General features: G+C 47.1%; 3 protein-coding genes across 3 annotated transcripts; 2 read left to right on the top strand and 1 right to left on the bottom strand.

Moving 5' to 3' along the window:
- The first annotated feature begins 2,255 nt into the window (after positions 1-2,255).
- Positions 2,256-3,360, top strand: LOC137908859 (placenta-specific gene 8 protein-like). Its single transcript, XM_068753279.1, has 4 exons — positions 2,256-2,387; positions 2,688-2,783; positions 2,864-2,988; positions 3,233-3,360. Exons 2-4 carry the CDS (start codon positions 2,699-2,701, stop codon positions 3,335-3,337), a joined length of 315 nt encoding a protein of 104 aa, XP_068609380.1. The 5' UTR covers positions 2,256-2,387; positions 2,688-2,698; the 3' UTR covers positions 3,338-3,360.
- Positions 3,361-3,886: 526 nt separating this feature from the next.
- Positions 3,887-7,166, bottom strand: cops4 (COP9 constitutive photomorphogenic homolog subunit 4 (Arabidopsis)). Its single transcript, XM_068752747.1, has 10 exons — positions 7,067-7,166; positions 6,657-6,736; positions 6,410-6,561; positions 6,206-6,309; positions 5,974-6,127; positions 5,750-5,900; positions 5,346-5,516; positions 5,140-5,255; positions 4,966-5,050; positions 3,887-4,873 (listed from the first exon to the last, which is right to left on the bottom strand). The coding sequence occupies exons 1-10, from the start codon at positions 7,159-7,161 to the stop codon at positions 4,740-4,742; spliced, it is 1,242 nt and encodes a 413-aa protein (XP_068608848.1). The 5' UTR covers positions 7,162-7,166; the 3' UTR covers positions 3,887-4,739.
- A 2,417-nt stretch (positions 7,167-9,583) lies between these two features.
- lin54 (lin-54 DREAM MuvB core complex component) lies at positions 9,584-14,522 on the top strand. The gene is made up of 13 exons (XM_068752837.1): positions 9,584-10,372; positions 10,552-10,645; positions 10,740-10,870; positions 10,960-11,115; positions 11,242-11,443; positions 11,552-11,625; positions 11,711-11,905; positions 11,981-12,072; positions 12,162-12,233; positions 12,314-12,416; positions 12,762-12,899; positions 12,993-13,195; positions 13,273-14,522. The coding sequence occupies exons 1-13, from the start codon at positions 9,659-9,661 to the stop codon at positions 13,472-13,474; spliced, it is 2,376 nt and encodes a 791-aa protein (XP_068608938.1). The 5' UTR covers positions 9,584-9,658; the 3' UTR covers positions 13,475-14,522.
- Positions 14,523-16,477: the final 1,955 nt, after the last annotated feature.

Genomic DNA, 16,477 nt, shown 5'->3' with positions numbered 1-16,477 from the left:
CTGTCTGTCCCCTTTATGGACTCTGTGGTCCCCCCGGGGGTGTCCTGCCTCCTCGGACTGCAGGCGAGCACCAGCCAAACTTTGTCTTGGAGCTGCTCCTCCTCACGACAGCGCAGAGACCGGGTATGTCCCAGTCCGGGACAGCTTCAGAGAGGGGGGGGGGGGGGGGGGGGGGGGTGACGTCACTGCAGATGTGCTTCGGTGCTGCCCTGAAATAACACTTTACCTTCAGGAGAGGTGGAGGAGGTGGTCGAGTCAAACTGCGCATGATCAAAGTACTCTGTTACTAGGAGAAATAGAGTATTTAGTTTTTACTGACAGAGCATATCGTTTGATTTAATGTACAGAGCAGGCATTTATACCCCCCCCCCCTCCCCCACCGAAAATATAATCAATATAAAGTAAAAGCAACATGACGCATCAATATCATCATCATCACATTTGATGATTGATATTGATCACTATCAATATAGTATCAACATATATATATATACTATAGTAGTATAGTATATATATAGTAGTAGTATATATAGATATTTGCTCTTATAATACTTTCACTCTTTTCCGTTTTTACCGTTTTATACTTCTGTACTATTTTATTTGCTCACACGAGAACTTATTCCACCTTTGAAAGAAAAAGAACGCAAAATAAAATTCTGCAGCATCGGTGTAAATCTGTGCAGAAAAGGTGATGTCACTTTGGGCAGATGGTCACCTAGCAACCACAGATATCAACAAAGATCAATATTCTGGCGTTTGTTTGGCACGAGCCTTGAATTTAAGTCATGAAAACTGCTGACAGCTTAAAAAGGAAAGAGAAGTCTGACATGTTCTTTAACCTCTCGTTCCCTGGTGCTCATTAGTGCGTGGCAGGCGCGCGCGGGTCGTCACGTGACCTCCCGTGAACCTGAGTGGGAGTCTGAGAGTTTGTGGGGAAGCAGCGCCATGCTGTGTCCGAAAGGAGAACAGCAAGGAGTCCTGCATATCTGTATACTGAAAACCAGGAACAGTACTCGAGTACAAAAGTACTGCTACTTCATTTATGCAGTTTTCTCTGGGACAAACTTTTTACTCATTTTGCTACTTTTTGAGGCCAAATTTGTGATAAACTGGAGCATGAAGTGTTCCAATTTAACCACGACACATACCTGTGGCTTTTTATATTTGTATATTTTTAATTTATTTTCACATAAAGATGATTTTAAGGTTAAGCTAAAGGCTCTCCACAGCAACACAAAACAACATGCACTACTTTAGACTTGACAAATTGTCCTTTTGCATTTTAAAGCTTCTATTTTGCTGCCTATATTTTCATATTTTCTTGCGTGTGGTGAGTCCATATGACAGTTTTGTGTAATTTCCATTTTCCTAGGCCTTCTTGGAAATTAGTGTCGTAATCAGGGAAAATGTCGAAAGACACCAATATGATCTGCGGTTCCTGGATCTGCTACGTTCTCTCTGGATCAAATTTCACGGAAATCCACCCACCAGATTTGTGTAATCTGATGGATGTGTAACCCAGTCAATGGGTGCGGCATCGCCTCCCCCATCACAGGTCATAAAGCATCTATTTCCCAGACGCCAGACCGATGTGGACTTCTGGAAGCCGTAAAAGGTCGTAAAACTGTGAAGGTCCGCGCTCCTGAATTAAAGATTTGTCCACTCAGCGCTTGTCTGCTGATGTCAACACCAGAATAAATAACATTCTGGCCCATAACACAAGTTATGGGCCTGATTAAAACACAACTACGGAGACAAATGTTTGTCCATTCCCATCTATAATGTTTCATTTATCACTCCTTACATAAAAGCTCAGGGTTCATTCAGCCATTCATTGCGAGTCAATCATTAAACGTGATTCTTCCTCAATCTCAACGTAGGCAGAAGTTTTATTTCTGTAAACTCTAGAATCATGTATCAGTAGTTCAGCTTTTTTTTTTTTTTTTTACTACAATTGATCTCGTGAAAGAACTGGACTCCGAATCAGCCCGATAAATAATAGACTAACTGCAGACAAAGGTGTATCTTATAAATAACTTTCTCTAAAGCTCAACACATTTTCCCAACGAACCAACAACAAATTGGCTTTACTGCCAGTTTGTCAAAGCAGGAGGGCAGAAATCAATCGAAACACAACGATGACATCATTTTGGATGCAAACTATCATGAATTTGGGTTGAAGTGAAATTTGTTCATGTGTCGTGCCAGTGCCGAGGGAAGTTCGTGCCAATGCCACCATGTGACTCGAGGGGGGAAGTGGGAACAGTTGGGCTTTATGGGCTGGTGGACTTGGGTGTGTTTGATGACGGCTGAATCATAAAGGTTCTTCTCTATAAACCCGCTCTGTCGTCCCGGAGGACTCATTTCCTCGTCCTTCACCTCTTCAGGTAAGCTGCACCTCCCGTGTCTCTCTCGCGCTCTCTCTCTCTCTTTCTCAACCCAATCGGTCCAGACAAATCTCCGTCCACTATGAGTCTTAGGTTCTGTCCAAGGTTTCTGCCTGTTAAAGGGAACTTTTTTCCTGCCTCCATCTCCTTGCTCTTGTGGGGCAAGTTGGTAGAAATAAAAGAATAAAAATGAACACCTGCTGTTTAAATTTCCTCTTCTGCGGACCCAGTTCTACAGAACCGGCCTGAACAACTGTGACGGGAACTAAACGCGTCGGCGAACTCTTCTCGTCCCCTCAGGGATCCGGATCATGGCCGTGACCATCCAACCAGGACGATACGAACGATCTGAGTTCCAGACCGGCCTCTGTAATAACTTTGACGACTGTGGCACCTGTGAGCAGCAAGCCTTCCTCCCCGATGAAGAGTAGCAGACCTGATGTATTCCTAAAGCTTTGATCTTCCCTGTGATTCAGGCTGCTTTGGGTTCTGGTGCTACCCGTGTCTCGGCTGCACCATTGCCAGCGACATGGGCGAGTGCTTCCTGTGTGGCCTGGGAATGCCCATCCGCAGTGTCTACAGGACCAAATACAACATCAGCGTAAGCCTTGTGACATTGTCATGCTCCCTTTACGAATTAGAGATGATCAATCAGCGTCTGATTAGTTTCTGATTGTTGGCCTTTAGTCTTACTTAGTCTTAGTAGATCAGTTTTGCTATAAACCTTAACCAGTAATTTTAGGTGGGAATTTTAAACGTGTCTCAAAGTTTACACCGAAGACAATCAATCTTGTTTCTGATTGGAGGAATTCTGCCCCCCCCCCCCCCCCCGTGTGCGTTTCCAGGGATCAATGCTCAACGACTACATGGTGACCATGTGCTGTTCGGTGTGCGCCACCTGCCAGCTGAAGAGAGACATTGACCGCAGAAAGGAGCAAGGCATTTTCTGATCATGTCCTCATTAAACAGTAACCTGCTTTGCGTCATGGATTATCTTATCTTTGTGTCACCTGAAGCAGCTGGGTTGTAAATCCAAACAGAGGCCCAGTTCACCTTTGACCAGTCTGGGTGGATGGACTCAAGATTAAACTAGAACAGCGCTCAGAGAGCACAGACCTCCACCAAGCAGCTCATTCCCCTCCTGAACCTGCTTGTAACAGTTTAATGCCTCCGATGTCAGATTAGACAGGAGTCCTCCTGCGTTGGTCGCTCCTGAAGGAGGAGGCCGATACACTGAGCTGTTAAATAACTTAATGGTGACGTAAAGATTAGAGTGTTGAACGGCTCAGATGATCGCTAATATCGAAAAGATCAGTCTGCAGAGGAACATCCAGAGGAAGTGATGGCAGGAGAAGGATCTGAATCGCAGAACAAAGGAGGTCAAAACTCCACCTCATTCTATTCAAATCAAGACTAATAAAAGCCAAGGAACATTTTATAATGCACACGCCAATATTTACAGTTAGAATAAACTGGTAACACACCTGAACTTTCATCTTCAACAAGTTTATTTCCTCATATTTCATTTGATTACTCTCATATAATATTAATATTAGTCGTGTTCAGCTGCAGCATCAGAACCTGAAGGTCAGTGAACATATCTGATTACATGGGAAGCTTAGAACAGGACGGCGAGGAGAAGGGAGGAGAAATGTTGGTGTTGGTTATATGACGGAGCTCCAACTGCTAATCAATTAAAATGGGCCAAGCGCCCCCCCCCCCCCTTGGACATTCTGCCCCCCCCATTTAAAAAGGAGTTTTTATATCGTACTTTTTACATGTGTGCCTCTTTTTCCTCTCCCTGTTGAATTTGTAAAACTTAAACCAGTAGATGGGCAGAAAGTTGAAGCCAGGATGAGGCAGCCTGTTTGGGAAAGCCGATTCCCTCTCTGGCAGTTTGAGCTAAAGACAGTTTAAACTCTGATAAGTCACTTCAACGAGGCAGAAATCAAAAGGCATGATCGGGATGCTGTACAGCTTTGAATTTAATTCTCATCATCGAAATTTCGTTCATGTGGATTGGGAGCATTTCCGTGAATAAGCCAAAAATCTAGCCAACAAATACTGCTGTGTAAAAAAAAAAAGATATATATTAGAATCACAAAAAAGCTTAACTGAAGTGTTCACCGTTTAACCTGAGAACATGTGGACTATCTGAACAACAAAATCCAAATTTAGAACATCCCGAGCAATTAATAAAACACATTTAAACGTTGGTTACCCCCGTCAAAGCATCTATGCACGACACAGACGTGATAGTTTGACAAATCGTGGGACACATTCTGGGTAAAGTGTTCTCGGAATAAAAGAGCTGTTGATCCTCGAGGCTTCGCTCTCTGGGCCGGTGCCGGTTCACTGGGTCATCTGGGTCTCCATGGCCTGTGCGGCCCACTCCGGAGCAGCCAGGCGGATCTTTTCTAGCAGGTTGTTGACTTGGAAACACAGAGACTGGATCTGTTTGTCCCACGTAGGAAGGGGTTCCCGGGCTGCCGGGGAAAAGGACAAGAAAGGAGTTGCGTTTTGTCGGTTGGTGCCGTGGCGAGCTCGAACGAGAGAAGCTCCGGCTGCCGCGACTCACTCTCAAAGTGGACGATGCTGTCTATCTGGTCGATGAAGCCGTTCATGCGGCCCTCAGTGATCATCTGCGAGGCAATTTTCTCCGCCTGAAGACGAACAGAGGAAGTTCTGCATGTCAGCGAACGTTATGGAGACGGGAAGTTTAGGGCTTCACAGAATACCTATCTGGTCTCACCTTTGCGGGGGGGATTTCCAACAGAGCTCCCAGCTCTTCAAAGGTGATGTTGTTATAGAGTTTGCTGGCAGACAGGAGGTTGTGCTCAATCACAGCTCTGTCGAGGATGCTGGACCCTGCGAGACAAAAGACATGGGGCGTTCAGCAGCTGGAGAAGTGGCGGCGAGGATTCAGAAGATTCTAGGCCGATTCGTGTCTCCGCCCACCGTCTGCTGTGGTGGCTTTCTGGTGGGGCATCAGCATAGCAGCGAACTCCTGCAGCTGGTTTCCTCTGATGATTCGGTCCAGGTACATCTTCTCCAGAATGCCGTAGGTCGCCAGCTGCTGGCAGCGCTCGTCCTTGAAGAGAGTGGCCAGCATTCGGGATCGCTGCTGACCTGACAGGAACACGTTGTTGGGATGCGACCCGTGTTTCAACTATTGTGTGCCAGTTGGAACAGCTTTGGAGTTATAAGGTGCTAATCATACAGATTAATACATTAAAACAGATTTTTAAACAGCTGTGGTTTTGGACGCCGTTCCATTCCCCCCCCCCCCCCCCAGATGTGTGTTTTCGGGTGGGTTGTGCCTGCGGAGCCGAGTCTCTGTGTGATCGGCATCTTTGTGGTACCTGCAGAGGCCAGTATGGTGCAGTTCAGGGCGTGTTTCAGCGCCTCCAGACGTTCGCTCTCGTGGACAATCGATTTATACGACAGCTCGTTGTATCTCTGTGCAGCTTCAATGAACTTTCTCCTGAAGTCTAGGACTCTGGCGTAGCATACCTAAACAGGAAACCAGCGGGAACATTTCTTTAATGTCTTCACATCCTGTGGCAGTGAAGGAGGGATCGGCTACCTTATAATGTATCTGCAGCTGTTCATTAGAGGATTCATTCTGAAGCAATGAGGCTCTGTTGATGTAGGCCTCTGCCTGAACTGGATCATCATCCTCCAAGTAGAGACGGGCGATTTTCAGGTACGTGTCCAACTTGTAGTCGACATTGTATTGCCTACGGGAGGAAATGATTAAATGTATTAAAAACATCACCAACATTAAAGGAAATCAGTCGGCCTTTATCTTCACTTGCTTCTGTCCTGTTTCCAGCGGAATTCCAACTAAAACCTGGGCAGCATTTCTCCAGTCTCCCTCCTTTTCATAAATGGTTGCCAAGTGCTGTCTGATTGAGGCTACCTGAGAATGTATGACAAAATAAGTGCATTTTGCACTTCACAAAAGCTCTAACAGCAACAAAAATAATGCAGCCGGTGAGACAAGGTGCGAGGGCATTTACTTGCTCCTCAAACGAGATGACCCTCGGCTGAATCTTTTCCAACGTGAAGTGATACACTGCTTTCGCTGTGATGTCGGGCAGGTTGGGCAGATGCGTGCAGAAATCTGTGAGCAGCTGCCTCGAGATGACCAGACTGACATTTTCATTGACCACTGTAAAGTCAAGGTGAGATATTCTGTTTACGTGAAAAAGTAAAAAAGCGCGCACAAAATGCTGATCTTGGAAAAAGGATAAGGGCACAACATACTTGCTTCCACAAAGGCCTTCAAGGACTCCAGCTGATCCGCATCTGTGAACTGGATGGCCTTGTCCAAAATCTGCCGGTATCTACAAAAGCAACAACAACAACCACTATGTTAAAGACCTGGTGTGTGAACAGTAAACAGTCAGGAGACACCAGCTAACTATCGCAATAAAATACAACAGCCACGTTAGCCTCGTTGCTTGAACGTAGTGTGACAGCCTAAAGAAGGTCTTCTGTATAAAGTGTTTTTAATAAACAGGTGAAATGTACTTTGCCAAGTGTATGGCTAATGCTGCTAGGTGGCTAATATTAGCTTAGCCCACTGTATGGCTATCTCGCTGCGATCAGCGATCGATAGCAGGTAGCATTTAGCTTCTATCAGAAAAACAGTTTTCATAAATAGCGTTACTTACTTGGCTGCAAGATCCTTGTGAGAGCCGCTTGAATTCATGAGCTGCGCAAGCTCCTGCCTCACTTCGGTTGCCATTGTCGCGCGTTGATGCGTCATCAACACCGGCTTCCTCTGCCAAGAGAGGCGCGCTACTTCCGGCCTTTTTCTTCTTCGTCTTTTTTCTTCTTCTTCGTCGTCGTCGTCTTTCTTAAGTCTATGTCGTGTTTACCGGCGTCCCAAACACATTTATTTTTATAGTTTGATTTGTATGTTTCTATTTACTTTCTCAATTGCTTGTTTAACTTCGTCTGTCCACCTTTTCATTCATGCGATGCTTAAATGTGCTGGAACCCCTAAGAATAATGATTAAGTGTGGACTCCATCGTAACAGAGGTCCACTCCACACAAAATAAAAACTACACAAGCGTGGACAGCGTATGATGGTCCATCACTCTGGGCAGTTCTGAGGATGATTTTCTTCATCAACAAATTAGACCATTAGAACCCTATCCTGATTATATGTATTTTTAATTCCTTTTGTGTTTAATGAGGCATTATTGTTTGGTTGTTGTCATATTTAAATTAATGTTATGTTAATGTTATGTGGCCAATTAAACACAAAAACTTTAGGGAAAACTTAGCTGCTGCATTTTTATTTATTTTTATTTATTCAAATCAATAAATTACTATTAATGAATATATATATATATATAATATATAGTTATATAAATATAAATATATGGCTATATATATTTCAATAAATGTCCTTTTTGAGTAATTTGTGATGCTTTTATCGCAACAATCGTGTTTATTGACGGCGAAGTTGCGCTGTACCTTTAATTATTACGTCGAAGTGACGTCGCGTACGGAAGGCGTGGCCAACTTGTGAAATGTCAGGGAGGAATGGCGCTCGGCGCGGTATTTTGAACAATCGTCTTTTGCTTTCCTAGTATTATCTGGAAACGTTGACCAGCGCGCACATCCCCGGTAAGCTTCCGTGCGTGTCGATCTTATCTACCGTCCACGCCGCCGCGTTCGGTAGAAAGCCGCACACTTAAGAAAGTGTTCAGTGTTGGGAATGTTGTGCTAGCTAGCTTGGGTTAGCAGCCTTTGCTAGTACAGTTGTCCTGCCTGCTGGGCTGGCTTGTTTAGCCTGATGATGATTGGTTAAGGGTAAACGCCAGTGAAGACCAAAGGGGCTAGCATAATCACGAGATCAATTATAGTGCGTGTCCTGGTGTTTGTTAATGATTTGTTTAAGTTAATGATAATGGCGCAGATATGATAAGTTAATATGCTCGAAAAGTAAAAGCGGAAAAGCGACGCCTTCAGCTGTTTTGGGGAGATGCTAATTCCACTTTTAGAGTTTCTTCTGTTTATCTGTGTGTCGATAGAACCCACCAGCGCATGGCTGGGAGTTCCTGAACGGCCTGAATGAGTTATTCTCGTATATTTGTGTTCGCTTTCTCCGGCGCATGATCTGACTAACGGGCTCCAGGTGGATGTCTGCGCTGGCAGGAGGAAAGCTAGCACTGTTTACCTTCGTTAAGTCTGCTGCCTGCTCGAGGCTTGCTAGTTGAACGCGTTTATCTGCCGTAGCTGGCGTGCGTGTGGTTTAACGTAGCTGGTCAGCTTTATGGGGGGTTGTTGCCAGGCAACTATTTCACGTTTGATGTGAATAACAGTCGACGCATTTTTTTGTATAGCCGAGCTGTTAGCTGGAGAGCTAACAGAGTTGATGACGAAGTAAAAATGGCGGATCTTTCGAAATCCAACTCCGGCCTGAAATAGTAACGCTGCCAGCGAACAGTTCGACTCTCTTTAGCCTCCTTTCGCACCGATCCGGGACTCTTCGCGAGGTGGTTTTTACGTCATTTTGGCGCAACTCGACTACGCGTTCGTGGACAGGCGTTGAAACACGCAGAGTGTGTGAGCAGCGGGTTTGGGACGGGTCCATCTGTGCGTCTCAGAGGATTCATCCAGAGGCGAACCGAGCAGGACAAAGATCCGCTTCGGTTTAGCTACTAAACCAACGTCAGCTGTCAGTGTCACAGTGAGAGAGGGATCCTCCCTCTCCGGGTGAAGTCACGTGATTGCTGATAACTAACGCAGGGAGGGCGTTCTTAAACCTGGCCTGTTCGAGGCTAACTGGTTCGGTAACTTGCATTGTTTTTGTAAATCAGTTCATCAAATGATTACTATATGCGTTTTTTTTTATTCTTTAACTTCAAGGAGAGATCAATCGAGCCTCGTCCACATTGTTGGTCTCTGTCGCTGCTGTGATGGCGCGTTGACACCGAGCAGACCTGTTGGTCCTGATCCAGGGTCGTTGCTCCTGGTCTGGCCCGGGTACGGGCGGGCTGGATACTGCATGCTGACGGCAGGAACCTGTTCACGTTGCCTGCAGATGTAGTGTTCTCCCCGGATACGTCCCTTTTTATAGGCATGGATTATTGTGATGAGTCATCGTGTTGGACTGGGATGAATGGTGTCGTTTTAAATCAGTTAAATAAACAAATAATTCTTGCAGGGAACAAAACTCTGAACATTTGACAAATATATAAATATATAATTAACTGCATCATTCCTCACAGAGAGCTGAGACGTTGCAGTCATGGATGTGGTATCACCAGAGCTCAACAGCCTCCTTCCAGATGAGATCATGGACACCGAGGCCATGGAGGACATCCCTCACTCTCAACCTGAGCTCGGTGACGACACGGCGGTCCCCATGGAAACGGATACGCCCATGCCTTCAGATCATGCTGGCCTCTGTTTAGATGCTGCTTCAGCCGCGACCACCTCCACCGCCACAGACTCCAAATTCACCATCATCTCCGGAAGTCGGCTTCCCATCTCCATTACTGGTCCATTGTCGCCCCGGCTCACCATCAAGCCGTCCATGACGACTTCCACAGCCGCCACCAGGACTACGGATAGCGTGACTGGGAGCAGCGTCTCCGCGGGCGGGTTACAGAAGCTCACGGCTCCATTTACCATCTCTCCCGCAAACCGCCAGATCATTCTCAACAAGGTGGCCTCGTCTCAAGCCACAGAAGCGGCGAAATGCGCCGTCAATCAAACCCAGGTCATCAAGCAGGAAGGACAAAAGCTTCTGGTCACGGCCATAGGGAAGGCCGGGCAGCCCATAGTGCTGCAGTTGCCCCACGCGGGCGGTAAGCCCGGCCTGTCGCTGAATTCAGGAGACGCCAAAGCTCCGCAGTTTAAAGTGGTGACGATTGGTGGAAGGTCCGAGCTGAAGCCCGTGATTGGTGGTGCTGGTAACCAGGTGACCACGTTACAGGCCCAGCAGCTGAAGACCGTGCAGGTGAACGTTGATTTATGTTTTTAAGTTGATCAAAGCTAATACTGTAGACTTTAGGAATAGATCTGGATGCTTCTCTAGTGATTATACACGATATTTACTATGTAATAAAGATACGCCTCCACTTCTGTCGAGGTGCGTCTCAGTGGAATACGCACCAATCTGACGGGATATCTCCACAGATTACTAAGAAAACGCCGACGTCCTCCGGTGCGCCGATCAAGTTCATCATCACCAAAACGGTTAACAGCAAAGGCCTGTCTCCGGTTATTGCAGGTAAAGCCACTACAGGAAGTCAGCAGTGCATGTTTTTATGTACTCCTTCTTTCATTTAGCTTCTGCTGTATTTTCATTCCATTTACGTTTACAGGCCGGGTTTTGTCGCAGAACTCTGCAGTGATGTCCTCAAGGACCATCGCTCTGACCGAGACCCACAACGCCAGCATACAAAGTATCCCCGGCAAAAAGATTGCTATTTCACCCCTTAAGAGTCCCAGCAAGGTGACCTCGGCGTGTATTTACCAGATAAATGATTCCGTAGAACTCGAGCGTCACGTATTGACAAACCTCGTCTGGTTTGCCTCCGCCAGGTGACCGTGGTGTCGGTGGCTTCCCCGACTTCCAACGCCTCCCAGAAGTCGCTGACGCTGCCTGTTAGCGTCGCTCTCGGCCAGCAGATCCTCACAGTCCAGCAGGCCACGTCTGCATCTCCGGTCAAAGTGGCCACCAGCCAGACTGCAACGCAGGTGAGGCGGCTCGTAGTCGCCATCGGCGACGTCTGGGATAGGTCTGATCCCAGGAGCGGCTCGTTTCTTTAGATTCATGATAAGAGTTTAGAACTTCATCCCTCTGTTACCTGTGAACCCTTTCAGAATATCAAACCAGTGCAGTCTGTGGGTGTGGGCGGAGTCGGCGGCTCCCAGTTCAAGACCATCATCCCATTGGCAAGCCAACCAAACGTGCAGCAGATTCAGGTGCCAGGTAGCAGGTTCCACTACGTCCGCCTCGTCACAGCAACCACCGCCAGCAGCGCGGGACAGCCCAGTGCTCCCAGTACCAGCTCCATGCAGACAGGTGACTGGCTGTGGCTTGGTCTTTTTTATCCCAATACATTCAAATGGTGCTTTATTCGCCACCTCGGAAGCCCTTCTGTGGCGACTCAAGACGCTTAATGCCCCGCAGCTAAACCGGTGGTGGTCGGCGCAGGAGCGGTCAGGATGTCTGTTCCCATCATCCCAGCACAGGCCATCAAGCAGGTAACCTGTTTGAATGCTCGCTCACACAAAGCCTTCTGGAATTTTGTCTCCTGAGCGGCATTCCTGGACCATATTCCCCCCGTAGGTGGCGCCTAAACCCATGTCATCCGCAGCGGTCGTAACCACCAATCAGACCCAGCAGCGGCTCATCATGCCGGCCACGCCCTTACCCCAGATCCAGCCCAACTTCACCAACCTCCCTCCAGGCACCGTCCTCGCGCCGGCTCCGGGGGGAGGGAACATGGGCTACGCCGTCGTTCCAGCACAATACGTCACACAGGTTGGCGTTTCTTTTGAAGTCTCCGCCGGTGTCGTTTTTAACGTGTTTCATGAACCTTCTCTGCCTCCCATCTAGCTCCAGCAACCCCCGTTTGTGACTCTCGCCAGCAGCTCGAGTTTCCCAGCATCTGCTGGTGTCCAGACTCAGGCCAGGTTACCCCTCAACGGGTAATGGAAGAGACGTTTGCTGCACGCCGACACCGCGTCTTATCTGAATCGTTAATAACGTCACAGTTTTGATTATTTTTCTTTCACAGCTTGTCGGCAGTAGAAACGACCTCCAGGCCAAGGAAGCCCTGCAACTGCACCAAGTCCCAGTGTCTGAAACTGTGAGTGTGGGGAGTGTTAACACATCAGCCCGCCGAGATCTTAACTCTGTCGTCAACAAAGCTGTTTTCTCTTCCCTTAGATATTGCGACTGCTTTGCAAATGGGGAGTTCTGCAATAATTGTAACTGCAATAACTGCTTCAATAATCTGGAACATGAGACGGAACGTCTCAAAGCCATAAAGGTGAGGTGAAAGTTTACGAGCTGGAGTTGGATTGGTCTGTTTTTAGTCCGGTCCGATCCAGTGTGCGAGCTTAAACCAGCTTAATATCATCAACCAACAGGTGTGGAGGGAGTTAGCAGCCTGAGCATAGCATGAAACAAAAAGACTCCTGCTCAGGCTCCCAGAGATGAATTAGTAATTACAATTAAATGCTTTTGATTTGTAGAACACTTTTCAAAATGCCCAAAAATGTTTTACAGGAAAAGGGGAAAAAAACAAACCCGTTCAAACAATCAGGATTGCAGGAATCAGATATTTTAGTAATGGAACCAGCGCTAATCAAAGAATCCAATTTGTCGTTGTCAGACGTGTCTGGACCGGAACCCAGAGGCCTTCAAGCCTAAAATCGGTAAAGGCAAAGAGGGCGAGTCAGACCGCCGGCACAGCAAAGGCTGCAACTGCAAGCGATCAGGCTGCCTGAAGAATTACTGCGAATGCTACGAGGTTTGGGGATTCCTCCGGAGTAATATTCCTTTCCCTTCACAACCGTCTGGGTCGCCCGTTCACATCCCGCTACGCCCTTCTGTTTCCCGACAGGCGAAGATCATGTGCTCGTCTATTTGCAAGTGTGTTGGCTGCAAGAACTTCGAGGAGAGCCCGGAACGGAAGACGCTGATGCACTTGGCCGACGCGGCCGAGGTCCGAGTCCAGCAGCAGACGGCGGCAAAGACCAAGCTGTCGTCGCAGATCTCCGACTTGCTCATGCGGACGACGCCCGTCATTTCGAGCGGAGGCGGGAGGTGCTGTAAAAGCCGCGAGCCACGGCGTATATGTGCGAAACGGCTGATGCCTGAAGGATGTTGTCCTGTCTTTGCAGGTTGCCTTACACGTTTGTCACAAAGGAGGTGCTGGAAGCGACGTGCGAGTGTCTGCTGGAGCAGGCCAAGAAGGCGGAACAGACTCAACAGCCTCAGGCTGAAGCAGAGAGACTGATCTTGGAGGAGTTCGGACACTGTCTCATGAGGATAATCAGCTCTGCCGGGAAAGCCAAAGCAGACTGTGCCTCGATTAACTGCTGAACTAAACCCAGCAGTCCTGGTCCTCTAACCCGGCCCGGCGGCGTGGGGCTGAAAGACACGGATTACCGTCTCTGACCCCTGGGGGTACCCTGCTGTGGGGGGAGGGGGGAACGATAGGCAGAACAATATGTGGAATACCATGCCTTGGGCAAAAAGTAAAGCCAGCCGGAACAATAAACAAGGATCAGACGTTTACACAGAGACAAATGGAGAGGAGAACACCTTCAGTGGACCTTCAGTGGACCTTCAGAACCGTTCTGTCCTGGCTGTGGCAAACAGGGATGGCTGAGTGAGCTGGTGCTGAACAAGATTCAGACTTTTCTTCGCTTTACTTTGCCAACATCACATCTGGTTTTACCTCACTCTTCTGCTCTTCCTTTCATTCTCGAGCTCTTTACCTTTTTTGTGGATTTAAAAAAAATATATCTGTAATTTTTGTGTAATCCTTCGTGCTTATGGTAGACACACACACAATGTGTTATCTTTTGATATTTATTTTGACAGCATCTGTAATCATTCATTTGTGAGCGCTAATCTTACGTGGCTTATAGTGCTGCAAAGTTTCCATTATTAACTGAGGCTATAGACGAAAGTGTTGGAGTCGAGGCAATCTGAGCTTTTCTCCTGAAGGTGAGAGGAATGCACAGTTTGCGCTGCTCGCAGTAGATGAAACGCGGCAGAGGTGGTAGATGATCGTTTTATTAGTCACATGCTTACTGCCCATTAAACACAACGAATGACTAAACGATCGAGACCCACTTGTTAAGTAACGGTACGGACCAGAGCTAAAAACGAAAAGGGATCCGCCCCAGGGCTGGTCTGACATCACAGGTTCATGACTGAGGAGAAAATAAGGAAGCTAACATTTATTTGATAACAGGGAAAGCACAGGATCATGAAATAATCTATTAAAAATAGATATCCTACTCAAAGGGAGGCAATTATTGTTTAGCTTTTAGGAATCCCGAGCATTGTTTTTGTGTCATTGGAATGTTTTTTTTCCTTTCTCCTCCCCCAGCTATAATTTAATAAATTAATTTCAAATTTGGTGCGTTGGGCCTGATGCAGCTGTGTCTGTCTGTAGTCACGTTATCAATAGAGGTCGACCTCTATCCCTGGTCCCTGGCAGTTCCATCCTCAGCATCCTTCTACCGATATAGTCCCTCATTTAAATACTGCAGTAGTCATTGGTCTACTGCTGTATCGGTTATATTTTCGGGAGGGGGGGGATTTGTAATGTCTGCTTTGAACTATTAAAATGTTCTTGTTTTAGTTCATTATTCTTAAATGGTACAGCTAGAGATAAGACACAATAAGTAGGTAGTAAATCTGCTTTCAACTACCTAAACCCGGAAGGACAAAGTTTAAGTACCTATGCGCATGCGCTGTCTTTGGGGCATTACAGTGGGGAAAAGTAGGTCAGCCGATGCAGCAGGGGGCGGTAAAGCTAAGCTAATCTGTTAGTAGGAAAGGAGCGACGAAGTTGGCTAAGTACGGGTGTAGCTTAGCGAAGTCACATCGCTGGTATTGAAAAAAATATATACTTCGTTTACTTTAGTTTAAAAAACGCATTAAAGCTTAAAAACCATGACGATGTAGGGATTGGATGCGAACTCGCGGGTCCCTGTTTAGCGCGACGGTCATTTGAGCTAACGCATTTAGCTAACCCGGGAATCCTTGCGAGCTAAATTAGGTAAGTTTTCCCTCATTTACTGCTCGAATCTCGACGGAGCAGCTCGCGAACCCGTCGCCGGTGAGACCACGTGGTCCAACAAGCGAGTTGTAAAAGTGGGATCTGTTCCCCTGTCGAACCGTTTCCCGTGACGTAATCGATCGAGTGCCATTCCCAATGATTATATCAATCACTACCCATCTGACCCGGTCCTGCGACCGGGGAAGATTACGCATGAACCCGAATGAGGGTTTTGGCATTCACTGCTTCTGAGGGACTTGTCGCTGTCGGTTGAGTTTAACTCACCTGTATCTTTGTCGGTTTGTTTTAAAGGTGGACCTGCTGACATGCAGCCCTGTCTAAGCATCGTCTACACTGCCTGCCCCCCCCCAAAAAAGTCTCCACCTGGCTTTAACTACAGGGTTGCTGCGGGTTTGTAAAAGGTAATAAGCGTCATCTGACGTGGTGGTGATTTTTCAAGCCCCCATCCAACTGGGAACGTGCGATTTTCAATTTGTGTAATTCATGCGCAGGCCTAAATCTCCTTAAATTACTAAACCTCATTTATTATTATGTTGCAAGTAGGGCCTGGGTGATACCACGCATGCGCGGGGATTCAATCTGGCAAGCCGCTAAACAACTTCAGCACAAATGTTCCGAACTCTGGCCGGAGGAATCTGAATATAAAACTGTTTTAGGTTCTCACGTGTTTCATTGTTTTCCAGAATTAGCCAGAATATCTGCCCAGGTGTTGCTCGTCGTATGTTCTACTCTGTGTGTTGCTGCACTGTCTGTGTTTGACAGGTTACATGTTTGTTAATAAAAGACAATATAGAAATGCAACTGTGTTCTCGTTTATGTTATTTAAATTCTATATACATTAAAAACTGCTCAATTTGATCACGAGTAAGGATTGTGTGGGGGGGGGCTGATACAGCAAAAGAGCTTTAATATTTTTCGTGTGTGTGGTCTGCTAACTGCTGGGGGGGTAAAGTTCAACAAACATTGTTCCAACCTAATTCGGGGGGCAGTTCGCGGCAGGGATTCGAACCAGCGATCTCTGTCCATGCTAAAGAGCGTACCGGCTCCTCTAAGCGCTGTATTTACATGTGTGTGTACGCATACGATTGTTAGCATGTAGCATGCCGCGGCGTTTGGTTCACTTCCGCCGGAAGTTGCTCTTCTTCGTGGGAGGAGGCTGTTGCTTTGTGCCACGTTGATGGAGACCAGTGGGGACGTGGAAATCTGTCTCTGGTCCTCAGCCGGGAACCGGGAGCCTCTTTATTCCTGTTTCTACAGCCGGATAACCCGCAGGCGGAGCTCGGACGGGA

The sequence above is a fragment of the Brachionichthys hirsutus genome, chromosome 19, assembly GCF_040956055.1.
Source record: "Brachionichthys hirsutus isolate HB-005 chromosome 19, CSIRO-AGI_Bhir_v1, whole genome shotgun sequence".
NCBI lineage: Eukaryota > Metazoa > Chordata > Actinopteri > Lophiiformes > Brachionichthyidae > Brachionichthys > Brachionichthys hirsutus.
This window is presented reverse-complemented; position numbering and strand designations above follow the sequence as displayed.

Coding starts and splice junctions, on each gene's coding strand:
- LOC137908859 (XM_068753279.1), top strand. CDS start 2,699: ATGGCCGTGACCATCCAACCAGGACGATACGAACGATCTGAGTTCCAG. Junction 2,784..2,863: donor CTTTGACGACTGTGGCACCT/GTGAGCAGCAAG, acceptor CCTGTGATTCAG/GCTGCTTTGGGTTCTGGTGC. Junction 2,989..3,232: donor GGACCAAATACAACATCAGC/GTAAGCCTTGTG, acceptor GTGCGTTTCCAG/GGATCAATGCTCAACGACTA.
- cops4 (XM_068752747.1), bottom strand. CDS start 7,161: ATGACGCATCAACGCGCGACAATGGCAACCGAAGTGAGGCAGGAGCTT. Junction 5,901..5,973: donor AGCTGCAGATACATTATAAG/GTAGCCGATCCC, acceptor TTTCCTGTTTAG/GTATGCTACGCCAGAGTCCT. Junction 4,874..4,965: donor CAGCATCGTCCACTTTGAGA/GTGAGTCGCGGC, acceptor TTTCCCCGGCAG/CCCGGGAACCCCTTCCTACG.
- lin54 (XM_068752837.1), top strand. CDS start 9,659: ATGGATGTGGTATCACCAGAGCTCAACAGCCTCCTTCCAGATGAGATC. Junction 10,871..10,959: donor CCCTTAAGAGTCCCAGCAAG/GTGACCTCGGCG, acceptor TGCCTCCGCCAG/GTGACCGTGGTGTCGGTGGC. Junction 12,234..12,313: donor AAGTCCCAGTGTCTGAAACT/GTGAGTGTGGGG, acceptor CTCTTCCCTTAG/ATATTGCGACTGCTTTGCAA.